The following is a 20,239-nucleotide window of genomic DNA, read 5'->3' as shown; positions in this document are numbered from 1 at the left end:
GGTTTGTTTGTTGTTTTTTTTCTGAAATATTCTCCACTCCTTCTAGCTATCTGGATTTCAAAGCCATTGAACTACTCACCTTGGTTGACAACGTTCACACAGATATATGTCAGGAATATGCTGTCTGTCAATTCCCATACAGTCAATGTGCTGCCAGACACTAAAAAACAAAACCCCAAACTTTTAGTTATTTTAAGCAAAACTTTATAAACTTTGTGTGCACACATTTTTTTTTTCCCCACCATGATCTTAAAATAAGATTTAAAATAAGATTTAAAATAAGATTTAAAATAAGATTTAAAATAAGATTTAAAATAAGATTTAAAATAAGATTTAAAATAAGATTTAAAATAAGATTTAAAATAAGATTTAAAATAAGATTTAAAATAAGATTTAAAATAAGATTTAAAATAAGATTTAAAATAAGATTTAAAATAAGATTTAAAATAAGATTTAAAATAAGATTTAAAATAAGATTTAAAATAAGATTTAAAATAAGATTTAAAATAAGATTTAAAATAAGATTTAAAATAAGATTTAAAATAAGAATAAAGGTTACAAATATTAAGGACCACTGAAAACAAAAAAGCTAGTTAGACATGCAGCCAAGTGAATGAGGCCCAAATTAATATTGGTAGTAGATATAAATATATATATATTTGTAGATACATAGATAAAGTAGATATTATTTCAGAAATACATAATGACTTTGTAAATTAAACAACATCACTGGAAGTCCCAAAGCTCAACTTTCCAGAATCCAGAAATTTATTAGCACCCACTCACATTAGTATGCCCAAGCAGGTACTTAAACATGAACACATAAGTTTAAACATTTAACTTCGGCCTCCAAAATAAGAAACTGCAAGGTTTAAGAATTTCAGTAACTACGGAAAGACTAAGTCAACTCTTGTGAAGATTAAGAGTTCTCATCAGAAAGATGATGCACACAGAAACTGATATTTAAGAGGTTTATGTCCAATCACCTTGTTTTCTTCAAGTTATTCGGTTTACACATACCTAATCTACCAAGATGCTTTATTATTACTTGGTATATGCAGATTTTTACTTTGCCATAATAACAAACAACTTGGAGAAAATACCAGACAGATACCCATTTTAGAATAATAAAATCCTTACTGGAGTAACAATACACAAATAAAGGCATGAACAAACTGACATGAATAGTTAAGACAGATAGGAATAAAGTGTGTTAAACTCATTGGCCTTCATCAACTACTTTGCGTATTAGAAAGCCATACAGTCTTCAAACAGTGTTTTGATGAAGGAAATGTCTTCTTTTCTATTAATCAACATAGTTAAATCACTATTTAATTGCTCTTAATATTACAATGCAGTTCTAAGTCATTTTTACCTTCTTGACACATTTAATATTTATTACCTGCATTTGTCACAACAGATCATATATCCATCATCATGCGTAAAGCCACAAATGCATCTGGTAATATCAGTTCCATAGCTTCCATCCTCTGATGTACTGATGGTAGTAGCACTGGAGGTTTCATCAAAGTTGGGAGTGGTAAATATGCCTACTTCATTCTTGCTTATAACTACTGATGGAGGAGGAGAAGCTGGAGGCGTTGGAGGAGGCCGAGCACCATAGTTATGGTCCTAGATTGGTTTTGAAAGGTAAGTTGTAAGTATTCACATGTTCTGATGGTTATCTAAGCCAATGTAGAAGAATTAACTTCATAAAAAGTCTCTGAAGATCTAAGCATTTATTCATACTTCATACTTTTTTTTTTTGTCATTGTCCATTCTTGGTTATCTACCTTCTCAGCTGTGAGGGTGGTGACACACCGGAACAGACTGCCCAGAGAGGCTCTAAATGCCCCCTCCTTGGAAGTATTCAAGGCCAGGCTGGACAGGGCTGTGAGCAACCTGGTCTAGTGGGAGGTGCTGCCTATAGCAGGGGATCTTAAAAAGTCCCTTCCAACCCAAACCAGTCTATCAATCTGTATTTTACATAAAGTTAACTATGTTCTGTATTGAATTTCCAATCAACTACTTTTAGTCAATTTACCCAGACCTCAATAAAATGCGAAACTGTAAGCAAGAATCAGCATTTTTCTATTTTAGAACAGCAGATTTTACATTATCTATTTACATACAATACACAGTGTGAAACTTACTGCATAGGGCAAACCAATATAGCTGTGTGAATGCGAGCTGCTGGTATACAACTGGTGCGGATAACTGTTCGATTTTTCAACTACCACAGGGCTAGCTTCTACAGATTCTGGTCTGCAAAATCAAATCAGAAGAAGAATAAATACAGTTATACTAATAAATGTAAATATTATAGCATGTAAACTAACATAACGCTAATAAACTTCATGTGCTTATTTCACAGCTGCTAAGTAATGACTTGCTCTTCCTGTTAAAAAGGAGCACGCAAATAGGTAGAGGGTAAAGGTGGGCGGAAAAAAAGACAAAGGAAAAAACATTCAACTCTATATTTGTTTACCCCTTCAGAGAAACCAACTTTCACCTAAAAAGAAGCTTTCAGAGTTACAAAATTTTCCTTGAAGGAAAAAAAAAATGTCCACATTAAATCACTTCATATAACCCACAAATTTGGCTTATGAAACAAAAAAGCATATTGTGCAGTTTGTCAGGGATATATTAAGCTGCAATAAAAGCTCAATAAAGGAGTTCAGCTTAATGAGAAAAGAAGGAAGCAGCAATACACAGAGAATTGCAAACTTATTGAGACAGCTCCAGCATCAGGTGCAGTGCTACTGAATTCTGCAATGATACCTAGTGGTTGCACCAGTGCATCACTCCCAACGTTTTCACAAACCAGCACCAAAGCAGTGGAGTACTCTTTTTACAAACAGAAATCTTAAGTAAGGCAAAGTTATTTATTAAAAATGAAACAGAAAACAGTTACTGAATTATATTTAAACTAGAGAGAAAAACTGAAAAAAACTGCTAGATAATGCTTTGCAGTAAAAGGGTGTAATAGTCAACCCACTGCTTACATGATCTAAACGACAACACAAGATGAGAAGGGTAAAGGAATACTAAAATAGGAACCTTGAGTCCAAGAAATTGCACCTTTTCTCAGCAGTTACATTTATGTCAGCATCCTGAAGCTTTTATTTTTTTTAACCCCCATGTCCCAAATATACAAGTACAAACTCCAAATGAATGCAGTTACCTAGTTGCATTAAGAATTTATTTTTCACATTGAGACAGAACAAAATATCTGTACCTAATAAACTGAAATGGCTTTTGACTCACAATACAAATAGAGGTTAATTTCTTTTCTAAATTTAACTTTGTTATGCATCAAATATATTTCCCATCACAAATACTTCAGTAATTCCTTGAATCGATGTTTAAAATAAAGACGGTTGTTCTCAACACTGCTAATTCAAAAATCTGTGTATTTTTCTTCAGACTCTAAGACATTACAGACAGGTTTTATGTTGTTGTTGTTCTGCCATGAGGTGATACGAGGCTGATGGGGGAGAACAGCAGCAATTCCCACTTGTTGCTAACGTTTTTGTAAGAATATATTTATTCTTCCTGGAAACAATGCAGAGCGTTTTTCTATCTACTTGCAAGTGCCCTACTAGTATCTTAAGCAGCCTGCTTCTTGTTAGCTTTTCCCTGTGTGATGCTACTACACAATAAAACAGTGTAAAAAGAAACACTTATTAAAATTACCCATAGGTGAGAATGTTAGTTAATGAAGTCCAAAGGGTAAAAAAATCTTCTGAAAAACACTAGTGTTTCTCACAGTCACCACGAAGGAGGAAAGACAAGGATATTCATCAGATTCATCAAACATGATGAAGAAAAAAAGACACCAGTTGGACAGACAAAATTTTTTCAACAGATCTCCCTTTCCATTATGACTATCCATACACTGGATATGCAATGCACCTATGCAGTAACTACACACCATTAATGTCATCTAGATAATCCTTCTGATGATCTTGCGAATCTAAATGCCAGTGGATTAGAATTTGACCTCTCATCCATGATGTCTAAAATAGAAATTCTCTTTTTTCCTCTCCAATTCAAGAGAGTCTCGATCACTGTATTGCTTCCATTGTTATTCTTCACCACTTACTGAATTGGAAAAGCAAAACCATGGTTCCGTGCCCACCCACTATGGTTGCAAACTCAACCTAGATGGTTTTCTTGAGTACATGGAAAATAAAAACCTCCATTTTCACAGCAGGAGGGTTTACTCATACAGGCTAGTGGGGAATTTATCTACAGTTCATCCTTAAGCACTACTATGATTAATTTAGGAGATTTTTCTTCACTGAAAATAAATAAATTCATCTTACCACGATCTAAATACCAGCTGCTTCGACATGGGAGCACTCAATGAAAATACCAGAATGGAAACATATGTCCTAAAAAGTGAGGTCACATGTGTGTCATTAACTGACAACAAAACAAAAAAGGTACTCCTACAAAATCTAGAGCAAGACAGTACACCCTACTCCTTAAATCTATTTCTACCTAAGCTAGAAAATTATAAACCACTGAAGAGTAAAGCCTTTAAAATTTAGATGAAAGCAGCTGTAGAAAGTAGAAGAATTAAGCTTCTAAAAAGGAAATGCAGAAGACAAACAAATGCAATCCATTATCTCCAACTATTCTAAGACCTAGACAACACAGAGTGCAGAGCCAAAACCCAAAAGCCCAACTTTCATTTGAGACTGAGTATGTATTGATTAGCAATTCACAACCATGTTAAACATTTAGAATTAAAAACAAACCAACAACAACAGCAAGGAGTATTTTTTTAAAAAGCAAAGATTCTTCTGGGTTAAAAATATTCATGTAACTTGAAAAAAAGAGTTAAAAAAGGTAGTGATGTCTCTCAAACAACTTTTAACTCTGCAGATGAAGACTCTCACGCTCTCACCATTCCCTAGTGTTCATACTTAAAAGTACAATGCAAACTGAAAAAAAATATTCTGCATGCTGCCAGCAGATGGCATTAGTCAAAAATTAAATAACAAACACATGAAACCAGACAGTTAAAATCAGACCTTACATTCACCTGTATTAAGGGAATCAATTATAAGCCATTCTAAGCAATAGCAAATTCTTTTAAAAAAGTTCCCCTTATTGCTTTCAAACACTGTTTCGTTTCTGACTGAGCAGAAATTACAAAAGAAGCAAGGGTGGATTCTGACCAACACTCCAATCAGCCCTTAGCATCTGGGGATATCAACCACCTTCATAGAATTGCAGGTATTCAAACAGAAAAGAATCTCAATAAAACTGAATCTTCCATATCTTAAGGCTAAGCTACCCACCTACATTCAAAAGCTTAGCTAACAGAAACTCCAAATGAAATCTCTTGCTTCCAAGTATGCTTCAGTATCAAACTGCCATTCAGTATCAAACTGCCATTAGTTTAACTTATCTAATTTTTCATAGAACTTGGGCTTGTTTTCCCTTTGTACCAGCTCACCTGAGTTATGTCTGGCTGAAGGTCAGCTAAGATAAAGGAGTGCAATGTATTTTGTATGAGAAGCAGCCAACATTGTGTGTTTCAAGACACTTCATTTAGCCAAACTCATCTGATGGGCTTACAGCTACCTAGAGAACAAACAACTCATGACCAATTGTTCAACACAGCCTTCCCACTTGGGAAAACCCCACAATTCACTAAGACCACTATAAATTCAATCTATACCCAACATATCCATTGAAAAAAAAAAACAAACCACAAAAAGTACATTTAAAGCAGAAGATGGTGATAGAAAAGGGTAAAAACTGTGAAAGTTGTTAGGTTAGGGACACAGTTTTGTGTAACATTTCTTTAGACAATGAAGTAGCTTTCATATCAAGATAAGCTGATCGTGCAACTACATATTTCAGCCTATGCCAGAGATTACATTAATGAATCTGCCACCGGTCACTTAAATCTGAAGAACACCAGTAGCTAATCAGGTCCTCATGTCACAGCACAAAGCAAATAACACAGCGATCATGTTTGTACTGACAATTGCATTTATTTACTCTAATTTCAGCGTGGCTTGCTGCATCCACAAGAAATGTCAGTAACCTCAGGAATGGAGACCTTCTCTTCTCTAAACATAGAAGAAATCCACACACACAAAATAACAGAGTGTGAACAGTTCAATTACTGTTACAATTACAGTTCAATTACAATTAGTAGAATTACTTAACACAGACTTGTAGAGTTTTCTGCACCAAGGAAATTACTGTCCATGATGTGAAATAGACATCAACAAAACAATTTTGAAAACTTGAATGCACCATTAAGTTTCAAAGTAAGAATTCTTGGTTTCCTTCAGATAAATGGCACTAACTGCCTATGTTAGTGGAGTTAAGCTCACACAACTGGAAACAGAGAAAAGAAACGGGCATTTAAAAAGCTGAAAGTTCTTTTTTAACTGCTTAACAAGTTTTCTTTGAAGTTTGGAAAAAAAGACATTTCCTTCTTAAATGGAGTAAGATTACTAGGACAGCACATACTCCAAAGCAAAGCCTGTGCATATGCTGCTTATATCAATACCAGCTACTCAATGTGTCCCTCCATGGGACGAGTTACCTATATAAAGCAGCAAAAATTTAACACCACCATGGCCTTCTACCTCTCACATTGTGCAAACTATTTTCTCATAATATTCCAGAACCAGGTGGACACTACACATATGGAATGACATTTATTCGACCAGACCAACCTCCACTCAGAGACTGAGTGCTTACTGCTGCTTTCTTGAAATTAAGTATACCAAAAGAAATTGTCCCCAATGTGGGAAATCAACACATTTTAAATACACAGGTTAAGGAAACACTGAAGTTGTTAAATATTTTGTGTGAAAAGCAAACCAGATAATAACTGTATTTCTCAGTCTGCTAAGCAATAAAAAAAACATACCTCTGTAGAACAGTTCACCTTCGCTCCTTCACTCTCCTCAAAAAGGAAAAAATGGACTTAAGAATAGATTATTGCTTAGAGTTATTAAAAATCCAATATAACTATAGAGACTCCCAAGTCTTCTCCAACTAAGTGTATTAAAAAAAAAACCTCAGTAGGAAAAAAAATAAGCAATAGAAATCAGAAAACTTAATTAGTAAGTTAACATACTTACTCTGAGCCTGCAGCCATTTCCAAATAAGAAGTATCTGCTGTGTCAACCCCCAGTGGGATCACTATGCTCATGACGTTCGTTTCTGATAAATTCGATTACTACAGAGTCCTATGCATTGGTATCCAAAACACTGGGGCATGCCAGCCACAGTGCTCATTGCAAACATCTAAGTGCATCCACAAACCCTGTGAAAAAAAAACACAACAAAACAAAGCAGAAGATGGAGTCAGATGATTTTAAAACAGGCGATTCTATATCACATATATATCTGACACAGTAATTTAGTGCTGTTTTATGCGAGCAAAAAGAAGATAGAGAATTCAGTTTTCTTTTGATATCAAATACACTAACAAGCACGATCATCTTATGACTCAGAAATACTACAAACTGATGAAAATATTATCATTTAAATCGGTGATCACAAAAATTCATTCATCATACTCATGACATCAGAAAGACTCACTTTAAAGCAAACACAGTGAACATCAGGTACACTTTCTTACTGGTCCATTTTGTCAGAGCTTAGTTGCTTTAACTTTCAGTAGCAATCTTGTAACAAATTTTTTTTATGTGTTTTTCAGAAAGCATTCCTGACTTTTGCTAGGGGCTTTTTTTTTTTTTAAAGCTAAACCTCCAACACTAACAATACAAACTAAATAACATGAAAGAAAGCCAGAACTCCCATTCCGTATCTCTTAGAACCAAAACAATTATGATGACTAACAAATAATTACATGAAATGACATTTTCAATCTCATTTTTATGGATTATTGTCGGAGGACATATACATCAAGGGGACTTTTTCAGAAGTTATTTTCTTAAGTGGCAAACAAAAAAATTAGTAGTAGTTTTGTAGAGGAAGGATACAACATACGACGATTCATTCAAGTAAACAAAACCAACCCAGTTGCTATGGCAGTTATTACTGGTCACTTACTGCTCTTACTGAGTAAGGGGAAAACCAGACTGAACACAGAAGAGCTGTGAACGAGCACCTCTATTCACACGTTAGTAAACCAATGTGATTTCACATTCTGATGCAGACATGTAACCATGTAATTGAAGCAAAATGCCCTCATCTTCACTACTTGCTTAATGAAGAATTGCAAAGTCCTTCCCATGGCAGAACTGCAAGAATCTAAATCACTCAGCAATGAAGCATATGCAGTAAGTAACAAGACATATAATTCTTCCATCTGACATACACTTCAGCTAAGATGTAGCACTACAAAAGCCCAAGAAGATCCAACATACTTTAACACACTCTCCTTGCCAACACACTACATCGCCAAGGAAAAACCAGCAAGCCTCGTGGAAAATGGTGCACTTGTAAAAAGGACTTTTCAGAAAAGCAATGCGGACAAACTTGAATTTCCTTCTTTTGTTGATCAAGTCTGCACCTCCAGGATGATGAAAGAGCATCCAAAATAACGAACATCTCTAAGGGACAGACTGATAGCAAGCCTTCACCCAATACATCTGATCTCATTACTGAAGCCTGGCATCTCAACGTGCTTTTTAGTCTAAACCTCCAACTCACTGCTCCTCAGGAAAGCAGCAGTCACATCTCAGTCCCACTAATTGAGTCACCAAGTGCAATGGAGTAGAAAACAATCAGGCCAACCAGCTGTTGTTTGAGCAAAGCCTCCTGCTTTCTCATAGTAAACCCCAACATTTTCTTACCAAGGATCACAAACGTCACACTGTATCACTAGCTATGTATAAAATTCAGCATCAAAATAGACTATTTTCAAGAACTATCAGTGAGAAAAAACTGATAAACCAAAAGCAGGTATAGAGAAATAGCAGGCATAAAAGAAACCCCAAATCCCTCTCACTATTTCAGTGAGTGTTCATAGTGTTGCCACAGTTTACTCATAGGGTAGAAACCCTGCCCTACATAAGCTTTATTTACAACTTACACAAAACTTCAGTTTCCATTTAGTTCCCTTTTTCAGAAAAAACAAGTCTGAATTAATTACTTCCCAAAAGGAAATTATCAACTTGTTTAATCCAGGTAAATCAGCTACCACACGTTAAGACACGCTGATCCACTGTTATCTTCAGTTGCACCGACACCAACAAATCATTAGCATAATAGGGATTTTTACTTTATGCCGGTAATTAGAACACTCTAAAAAACAACTTCAGTATGCTACAAAGTATGTACATTTTATAAAGGTAGGTAGTGACAGGACAAGGGGAAATGGCTTTAAACTGGAAGAGGACAGATTTAGACTAGATATTAGGAACAAATTATTCACTGTGAGGGTGGTGACACACTGGAACAGGTTGCCCAGAAAGGCTGTGGATGTCCCCTCCCTGGAAGCACTGAAGGCCAGGCTGGATGGGGCTGTGAGCAACCTGGTCTAGAGGGAGGTGTCCCTGCCTATAGCAGGGGGTTGGAACTACGTGATCATAAAGGTCCCTTCCAACACAAACCAGTCTGTGATTCTATGTCTAAAAGACACAAAGGGCACTATAGTCTGGGATCAAGGTCTCATCTACCATGAGGTTTCTCAAACTCAAAATAGCTTTTGGTGATGGTGGTCATTTATTTTTTTTTTAATTAAAAAAAAAATTAAAAAACAAAAACCACAAAAAAAAACAACCAACCCACAAAAAAACCCAGCTCACTGGAAATACAATCATAAAAACTATCCAACAATAAACAACGTTGATGCCTGAAATCTGAAAATTATTTCCTGTCATGTCACAATGCGAAGTAGTATCATGACATTAAAATATTCCCAGTATTTTTCATGGAATTTATCTGGACTACAAAATTTGGACAATTCATCTGGACTACAAAATTTGGACAATTCAGAACAGACAATCTAATCATCAGGACGATCTTTTTTCCTTACCTATCCTAAAAAGGATTACTTATCCTGTTAAGCTCAATACTTTAAATAATTCATAAAATACTATCTGGTATCGTAACACAGCACTTTTCAATTTCAGCATTTATTTCAAGTCCCTACTCTGCCAGAATCCTGGAAATCTGGCACCCATGGCTATCTAAAGAAACGTACATAGGTGCTTTTTACTGAAGTTATTGGCAGCATTGAAAGAATTTCGGTAATTTCTCCAGGTTACCATTTTCCTCAATGCTATCACATCAGTACAACCTCACTGCATGAAAAACATCTTATTTGAGAAAATTCTGCATTTATTTAGTTGTAGCTAATCAGCTTGCCTTACCCCAGTAATATGACTATCATAAAAAAGAAGAATGTTTTTATTTAATCTGGTTAAAACATATAACTTGTGTATGGTCAACCTCTCGCAAAAGAAAACTTAACTACACTTGGCCATTTTCACTTAATCGCAGTGCTTTACAATTTCTATGGCAATTCTTCTCCCTAGAGAGCATAAATGACTTTTGCTGACTTAACTGCCTTATCAAATAAAAGATACTTGAAAATTCACCACTGCTTCTCAAGACTTATTTTGCTTATGATGCCAGAACCAGTATTTTTAAATGAATGGTGCTCTAGCAGAGGGAGCGTAAGAACACAATACATTCCAGATTATTTCATCTGTGTGGCTTTATACAAAGAACATCATTTATGCATTAAACAACAGAAAATAAGTTGCACATTATCCCTGAGGTATTGCACTTACACAATATTATTCTGTGGTTTAATGAAGACCACATGTTTCCTTTCTGCTTTGTCCTTCTAAGATCAATTATATGACAGAAGATGAAAATAGTTTTCATTGGTACATGGAGGAGGAGAGAAAAAACACAACCGCAAGTACAGAGGGTCTGACTCTTCAGTCACAAGTCATCTCCTGAAGTTACACCAATATTTCTGGACCTAATTCTACAAGATTCAAATACCCAAGACAAAGTGCAGTTCTGATCAGGTGCTGGCTGAAGGGAACTACAGGCCTACTTTATCAGCATGTCTTCTCACCCCTTCCCCTTTCATTCGTTTCTTGGGGAACCACCAAAAGCTACACTGAGTAGCTTCAGGAAACAAGCAGTTGACACATCACCCTGACAAAGTGCACTTGAAAATTAAGAACTTGAAATCTAGCCAAACTTTTCCAATTACACCAACAAGGTTTCATAATCGCCTATCAACCAGCTATCAATCACTGTTTAAACATAAAAACTCCATACAATTTCTTCCATGGTATTTTCTATGCAGGCTTTGTATTTTAGGTGCTGTTGTTTTAGTTTTTGTTCTTAATATATTTCATACGTTCATCTATTTTTATATGTAAACTTTTTCAACATCATATAAACATTTTTCGAGCCTAAGGAAACCAGGCAATACTTGCTGTACTTGGAAATGTACAATTCATACTGGTATCAGCTATTTGAGCCAGCAGTGTGCTCCTGCAGCTCGGAAGGCCAACGGCATCCTGGGCTCCATCACAAGAGGGGTGGCCAGTAGGGACAGGAAGGTGACTGTCCGTCTCTATTCTGCCCTCAAGAAGCCCCATCTGGAGTACAGTGAACAGGTCTGGAGCCCCCAGCACAGGAAAAGACGTGGAGCTGTTGGACAGGATCCAGAGGAGAGCCACCTCCTCTGTGAAGACAGGCCAAGGGAGTTGGGCTTGTTCAGCCTGGAGAAGAGAAGGCTACGAGGAGAACTCATGGAAGCCTCCCAGTATTTAAAAGGTGATTATAAAAAGGAGGAGAATAAACTTTTTATTTGGGTAGGTATCGATAGGACAAGGGGGAATGGTTTCAAGCTCAAGGATGGAAGGTTTAGATGAGATGTCAGGGGGAAAGTCTTCACAGACAGAGTGGTGAGGTGCTGGAATAGGCTGCCCAGAGAGGCTGTGGATGTTCCATCCCTAGTGGTGTTCAAGGCCAAGTTGGATGGAACCTTGCGCAACCTGGTCTAATACCAGATCTGGATGTTGGTGGCCCTGCCTGTGGCAGGAGAGCTGGAACTTGATGATCCTTAGGGTGCCCCTCCAGTTAAAGGTAAGAGGTGATGGTAGCACCAAGCGTATCAAGCCAATCTCACGTACTTACCACAAACAGGTAACTACGATAACCAAATGGGGAAGGAAGGGACAGGGAAGAAACCTGCTTTTAGCATTCTATTTGTTATATCAGAGTTTGTTTTTTAGTTGTTTTCACTTGTTTTAAACACAATGTCACTGTTGCTTGTGTTTCCTTCCCCATAAGTAGGTTTCCATATCTATCACAGCACGACAGATAACAAGAAAAAACAGTTCTAAAGTAGGAAAAAAACTATAAACTTTTCTAGTAGAATTGAAAGAGAGTTGCAATACAACATTTATTTTTTAATTAATAAAGGGATATCAGTGAAATTATAAACTAAAGATATAATTTTTTTTTTTTAGCTTAAGATCAGAGAATTTTACACATAAAGACTGTGCTAACCTCAGGAAGTTGACTGCTAAACCAATTCAAGTTTCCTACATCAGTCAGCATTACATGAATACATGGTCTCTTTTTTCCTGTTTCTGTTGGACAGTTTGTGTGACTTCAATGGATGCATGAAAAACCTTGATATATTTTTCTACCAATTGTCCCTACCAGTCAACATCTGCCAAATAATGTCTACAAAGGGGAAAAAAAACAAAGTAGTCACATATTTTAGGTATCTTTGGGATTCCACCACAGAATACTTCAGGGTCTATGTTATTAACCGGGTGTCTGTAAATGTAGGACAGAATATTAAGGATGAAAAATCTAATCAGAACTCTGGCTATTTCGAGAGAGGAAACAGCACTAATTTAAGACAAATAATTTAGATTTTACATTGATGCATGCAAATTTACCTCAAAGTCTTGATCGAATGTCACTGCAAAGATTAACACAAATTACCATCTCTGTTTCGTCTGCTCTGCATCTTCACAAGGTCTGTATACAACACACACATAACTAGGGGGAAAAAATAAATCATAACTTTCTAACCTAAACTCATCGTCCCACACCCTTTAACTACAGGCAAAACATTATGAACAATTTCCTGGAGCAAGGTTTAGGTATCAGACTATACACAGTGCACATATTAACGCTCTTCTTTGAGTGGCATGTACAAATCTGAGGGAATTAAACTGAAGCTTACTGGAACAAATGAAAATTGCTGATAAAAAGTTACTTATCTGCACAGTAAATTTTCTACCCCATACGGGCCAAGGAACAGCAGGAAGGGTAGAGAAGAGTTATGTTTACAGATAAAATTCAAACACAAAATACATAGACTAGTTGCATGATAGTCTTGAGTCAAGCCAGATCTTTCAGTTCAACTACCACACGATGCTGATCTGATTATAACTTCAAGTCAATTTGAATGTAAAAGCAAAATAACTACACTCATACAGAATTAACCTAGCAACTCCAGCTTCTGCTCCCAAGAGAAAATACATCCTATCTGTTCATCTTGGTTCCACACAGTCATACGGGATCGCTCTGAAACTAACTACGGGTTTCACAGCAATGGGGCTCTTGTAAGCAAGACACAGAGACCAACAAGACAGTATTAGCGTTACTTTCCTACCTCCAGTGACTTGTGCTGACATCAGTGTAATTTGTTTACAGAAGACATCTCAGGTTAACAGAGAGATGATCAAGAAATGTTACTGTTTGATTTTCTTACCACATCAGGAAAAATAATGTCTATGGTATGCTGGTACTTGCCTTCCCCTCAAAAATATTTTCTTTGTAAGGGGAGGTAGATAAAAACATTTTTGAAATGTTGGTACTCAATGTAACACTCCGAAACTCAGTTAAGTATCTTAAAATTGAGCCTACTGAATGTACTGCAAAAAGGCAAATTTAGAGGATAAACATTCTAAAAAGTCTCCTGTAAGTTATTATGAGTTTACTGAGTATGCAATTTGAACATCTTCCTCCCCCCTCAAGCCCAATTACATCATATGCTCATACATGTTTTGCAATCATTAGCAAAAGCAATTCTTGTCATGCCTGCCTTCAGATTTACAGGCCAACAATTTTAACCTGCAGCCATGGGAACCACCCTTCTCACTAAGAAGTCCACAAGAACGTACCTAAAAAATGTCAGTAGACGATATGCCTATGCTTTAACACAATCTATACAAGAGAAATTTCTAAGTAATAATGCACCTGTCATTAAAGTGGGTCACAGACCACAAATTCAGTGTGGAAAACTTCTGTCCTGCACTGCCCTGCAGTCAACAGCTCAAGAACTTGAGCGTCCCTACCTGCAATCTATTTTTTAAAAATCCATTTTCTAATTGGAGGCATGGGATGTTACATGGAAAAAACGAAACTGTAAGAAAAATTCATTAAAACAATTCCACGTTTTACTAAATTTCAACTTTTTATCACTGCTCTGAGCACTCTGACATTTTACTGGAATATGCTAGGTATGATTCAAATACATAACAAAAGTTAACTATAGCATGTGTACATACATATACACATATACATCTACACACACACTGTAATCTGGAAAAACACATGTAGCATATTTATATACACAGATTAAATACAACATATAAAAGGAATTGGAATATTTATTTATTGCTGACTACTTCCAAGGAGATAACACATCTTTAACCAGACCTAGAAGCAGAATACATGAATAAATGACTAATCTTGCCCACGAGGAAGTTCCTTCTCCATTTCCCCCCCAACAAGCTTCACCATAGTACAGATTTTGCTAAGAGATTAGGAGGGATATCCAACTCCCAGGCATTACATCACTGAAGCTGCTGTCAGTAGTCATGCTCAGAAGCAACTATGACTTCAAATTCAGACAATTGCTGGCTGCTGCTCCCTATGGTAACCTAACAGAAAAGTTAGCAGTCTTTTTCAAATTTAGAATGAGACAAAAGAAGGGAGAAGGTAAAAAACAAAAAAACGTGAGACACAGAAGGCACACTCAGATACAGTATAAACAATAGGGTACCATTAATGACCAACTCCTGTATACCACACAGAAGAAACAATTTGTTCTAGAAGAATCTGATTTCCCATGCACTTGTAGTTTGTATCAAAACATTCTTGCAAGACCTCATGTTGTCTCTATCTCATAGCAATATCCTCCTCCTCATCTTCCTCATCAGACTGTGCCTTACCACAAGCCCCTCAATTCCCTCCTGTGCCAGCCTCACTGACATACGCATTGTCAGCAGTCAGGTCCACCTCAGCTCCTTCTCACACGTTGTCATGTAGCAAAAAAAAACAAAACACCCAAAAAAGTATCTCTGTGGTTGGTCTGGAGTTATACAAATGACAGTTGCCAGCACAAAGAACAAAGAATGGCTAAATATGCTGCTTCTTGACTCTCCCAGGACAATGCTCACAGTTGTCCTGTCCCAATCCCTTCAGGATTTTCACTGAGTTTCAACAGTGAGAAGTTACTAATCGCATCAAATTGTATTTTAAGGCTAGTCATCATTAAACCAACTTATTAAAGAATCAAGGCCATTGCAGCCAAACTACTACAAGGTAAGGCTGCTCTTCATCCCACTTTGCTTTTAATCCAGCCCCCAATACAGTCAAAGAATACTTATGAATATCCTGATACAACAAATGCAAAACTTTACAATCAAAGACCTTATTCCTGTTTAGAATGACAAGCCAACTTCATAAACCGATCTTGAGTTTGAGTTATAAAACAAAGAAAACTGCCACCTCCACTAGATTCAAGATCCACGTAACAAAAACTTGAGTTTCCATCACTGAAGTATCAATTCTCCAGTATGCACATCATTACTTGCATTATCTCAACCCTAGTCAGTGGATATAAGGCTGTACTTTTTGAACTCAGCACAAGTCCAAAAGCAGTCTGTCAGCCAAAGCTTCTGCTGTACGACAAACCAGTTTCCAAGGGTTCCAGGCTCTCCCCCCACCTTTACCATCCCATCCAAGAGCACTGCTCTCATATATTCTTACAGAAGTGATGGTACTTATGCCAGACCATTAAAACACATGTAAGACTTCCCCTTACCTCTTCTCTCTCTTCACTCCTTCTTTTCGTCTCTCAGTGGAAGTTAAACAAAATATGGGACTAGGAAGAGAAAAAGAATGAGTGGTAGAGGGGAAACAAAGGCAAATGCAGTTACAGAAAGAATAAGAACTAATTTACTGAGATCTACCAAAGCAATTGCAAGCAGAGGCATATAGAAAATAGCATGCTTGTAGATTTGTTCTTACATTTACAGAAAACCAATGCCCCAAATTAAAAATTAGCTGCAAATCCTCCAGTCTACCTACTTATGCTCACTAAAAACTTGCTGTATTTCTTAAAGCAAACCAGGCACAAAAAGGCCCACCCACTTGAGCATTAACAATTATTGGAAAGGGAGAATCAAGACGTTAAAATATACAAGAAGTGCGGTGTATGGAGGACCTTAAGAGAAAAGACTACTTTTTGATAACAATATTGCTTACTGCTTTGAGAACCATACACTAATTTCAGCTATGTAACATTCATGTGTTGCACTGTATCACCACAAAATATAAAACTCAAATATTAAGAAAACTAACATATAAATTTCCCTGTTAGAATATCTCGGTTTTAAGTCATTACTGCGTCAGCTGCCTCCTTGCAACACTTTTCTCCATCTAATGTTAAATGGAAAATAACTGTTGATTAAATAAGCATGCATTTTTTTTTTTTAAGTTACATGAGGATTCCTTAAAAAAAAAAAAAAAATTCAAATCTGTTTCCAAAAGTTATTCTTCATCATTTCCAAGCATAAAATGTTTCTGCAAGTACGTATGGCCAGTTTTCCATACACAAAGTCTGTAGGCAGTGTAAGCGTGAGAGCTAACTAAATGCAACCACACAGATAACTGCAGGTCAGCCACCGGAGGACTGAACTCAAAGGGCCACTATTTCTCACAAGAAGGAAGTCAGGCTTCTGGAGGCAGAGGGAAGGCAAGGCTACAAATACACACAACAACAGCTTAATCTCAGCGTTTTGCTAACTTCACAACATCAAGTAAAATAACTCCTATTTCTGTGCTGCATAGTAAGATTTGGAGGCCTACTGTAATTAGATATCTACTGCACAGCAAGTAAATTGTTAGCAGTTTGTTTCAAAGTTTGACATTTCAACCAAACTAATTACTGTTTTGTTTTCACTGAGGAAGATTACAAAAGGAACAACAAAAAACAGTTCTCCTGTCTTATCAGTAACATTTGACTCACATGAACAGCACAACAGGGCTTCCACTTTTAATTCTGCAAATAGTTTGTAGACATTCAACTGCCTGCTGCACTCGCGCTCAGAAACCTAAGCACGGGCCAGGCAAAGCAGCAATCTTCCAAACAAACCTTAATTCTTTCCAGCAGACAGAAAATCCTTTTACACAATTTTAACCACAAGTCAACCTGGACTGTATTTCTTGGCAACAACCTGGCAATATTTTGATGTTCTTTACTAAGGTTTTGGGAGGAAGAAAGCAAGGGAACAGACAGGGGGAAAAAAGATGACTACACCATGTTCAAGGACAGCCACAAAAAACACTGAAATTTGACATCAAAAATGAACAAAAACTACTTTATTTTCAATTGCAATCACTTTGCAAAAGTATACTGACTGATATAAGAAATTTAGAGATTCCACATTCGTGCCCTCATAGATTTGTGTTTTCAAGTAAGAGCTCAGTGTGTATTTTAATTGCAGCAACAAAGATAAGAAATGCACAATCTTGGAATAAACACAGCAAAGAGATTCTGCTCAGCAATGGAAGCACAAAATACAGCTTTCATCTCTGAATACTACTGCCACATAGAGGAAAAAAAGATGCAGAGCTTCTTTTATTGTTTCCAGGGAAGAGAATGTAAGTGACTGGAAATAAGAAGAGAGCAGAGAACAGATGTCTAAATGCTATGTACGTTTTTTTCTTCATCTTTAATCAATGAGAGTAACACCATTTTTGATAATCAATATTAAGATTCCCATCAAGCCTTCCTACTCTATTAAAAAACAAACAAACAAACCCAACCAACCAACTCACTGCTTTGATGAGACATGTGAAGGAGCAATTTATCCTCATGGACAGGAAGAGAGCCATTCTAATTTTTAAATCAATTCTGTCTAAAGTTAGTAGTAAATTCCTTCACAGTTCTACAACACCTTCAGAAAGAGAATGAGGTGTAATCTCACCATACCTTCCCTAAGAAAACTTTAAATAAACATTTATAATTCTCAAGCCTTCACCTTCAGTTTCAGTTTAAATAGTAATATCCCAAACACACTTCATTCAAAAAAGTTTCTTCAAACCAACAGTTAAGACAGGATTAACTGTCTAGACTTGGAATATCAGCTGTCTTGTGATACTGAAACACAGTCCCATTATAACCATACTAATTAGGAGTTTGCTCCTTTGTCTACTCAAGGCAAAATAAGAGCATCATCCTTTGCGAAAGGGGAAAAATACCAAACTATCTATGGACACAGTCCAATTAGAACAGTTAAGAAATAATGAACACTGAATCAATTTAAATATTCAGAACTCCTCCAGTTAAAGAATCCAAGCCTACATCCCATACATGCCTTCAATTCTCATTCTGGAAACAGAGGATGGTCACTTACCATTTTCCATATCATCTATTCATGAAAAATCAACAGTGCACAAGAGACTATAAGTCCTTCTTTTAAAGCTGCAATCTAAATTACGATAACGTCATTAAAATCTACTCGTGTAATACCTTCTTTGAGCCTGACAGTATTTCTTTCTAAGATAAAGATACCAAAGTGAATGATTACCTACGTTATGGTGCCATAACACAACACACAGAATGCGACTACAGATGAGAACAAACTTCTTAAAAATCTTATCTGCACCTGAAATGTTACATTTCAATCTGTACATCTTTCAAAAGCTGTTAACCTAAAACTAGAATCTCTCTTACTTTGGCATTCCATCCTAGGCCTGATCTGACAAACTGCTGGTCCCCTGCAAGGCTCATGTAAGTTTTACAACACTGCATGTTAATCTAAGCTGTGTATAAGCTATCACATGAAAGGAGAGATAGCATTCCTTCAATAAAATATGCAAAACTAGAACATTTCACTTGCACAGAATGCAATCTGCATGCCACTGCCATTATTTTTCATTTGTGCTTTTGAAGCAAACAACTTCAGTGGACATCAATTCAACACAGGTCCTACAAATATTTTAATTTGTGAAAAAAATTAACAGATAAAACATTTAAGTCAGATGTTAAAAAATACACCTTGTACAACAAAACTCTCTTCAAAGGCTTACAGGCAGCCTCAATTATTAAAATCTTCTAACAACCTGCAGAGTTTAAAATCCTGCCAGTTTCATTAACACATTAAGATTTGCAAAAGGAAAGAAAAATAATCTCAGTATCTGCTAGCAAATATATGAAACCTGGACAAGGCTTCTTTTAAATAAGCTCTTTGTTATGCCTTAAAGGTAACAACCGTTTTGTCTTTGAACTTGATTATAGCAGGTTTTTTTTTTTGTAGGTCACGAGCAGAATTTTGGATCCTGAAAGAGATTAGGCCAACTTTTAAGGGTAAAGTTCTTTTTAGTAAGCAGATGACTGTGTGAAACATTCACCGTGTACCCTTAAAAAGCTCTAATTTATAATTGACACTGCAATAATCCAGAACTTAAAAGAATAGGGAACAAAAAGTGTTCTTTCCTTCCTTAATCCACATTCTACATGTGCTGAAGCAAGTAAGGCATCTCAGTTTAAATAAAAAAAAAAGTAAAGCTGTATTTCATTCTTAGCAATAAATTAAAAATCCTGTTTGCAGAGTGGAAACATTTGAACACAGTACCTGCTCCAGAAACACTGTCCAACAAAATTTGCTTTTGAGAGGAATTCACAAATGACTGCTTGTATGGAAGTCACAAGACCAGCAGCATAGCTGGACTTGCTTAGGATCACTCCAGGACTCTGAATCGGCTTTTATTTTATATCCACATCACTCTACTCAATTTTGTTAGATTTTTATATGAAAATGGCAGAATTTTATATGCATCTGTTTAGAGCAACAGTACGATTCCATCATTATGTTCACTGTTCTTCAACTAAATCCCACAAGCAGTCTTACTAAAATTAAGATTTGGTTCTTAAACCAAACCAGGATCAGCCTTCCAACTGCACAGCCTCCAACCGGCATGACGCCCATCACTGTACTTC

At 36.4% G+C, this 20,239-nt stretch overlaps 1 protein-coding gene across 2 annotated transcripts in view; it reads right to left on the bottom strand.

The window, feature by feature from the left end:
• The window catches only part of KMT2E (lysine methyltransferase 2E (inactive)), a 53,196-nt gene that overhangs the window by 29,225 nt on the left and 3,732 nt on the right, over positions 1–20,239 (bottom strand). Inside the window, exons 2-6 of one of the 2 annotated variants that reach the window (XM_010724296.4) lie at positions 16,058–16,117; positions 7,122–7,306; positions 2,154–2,265; positions 1,403–1,632; positions 80–160 (exon numbers count right to left, since the gene is read on the bottom strand). In XM_010724296.4, the coding sequence (XP_010722598.1) occupies positions 80–160; positions 1,403–1,632; positions 2,154–2,265; positions 7,122–7,192 (494 nt within the window). In that variant the 5' untranslated portion in view covers positions 7,193–7,306; positions 16,058–16,117. The remainder of the gene's footprint in view (positions 1–79; positions 161–1,402; positions 1,633–2,153; positions 2,266–7,121; positions 7,307–16,057; positions 16,118–20,239) is intronic. The other variant, XM_010724363.4, reaches the window with a different exon arrangement.

Source organism: Meleagris gallopavo, chromosome 1 (genome assembly GCF_905368555.1).
Source record: "Meleagris gallopavo chromosome 1, MGAL_WU_HG_1.1, whole genome shotgun sequence".
In the NCBI taxonomy this organism is placed as follows: Eukaryota; Metazoa; Chordata; class Aves; order Galliformes; family Phasianidae; genus Meleagris; species Meleagris gallopavo.
Note: the sequence above shows the minus strand (reverse complement) of the source record. Positions and strands in the feature narration are given on the sequence as shown.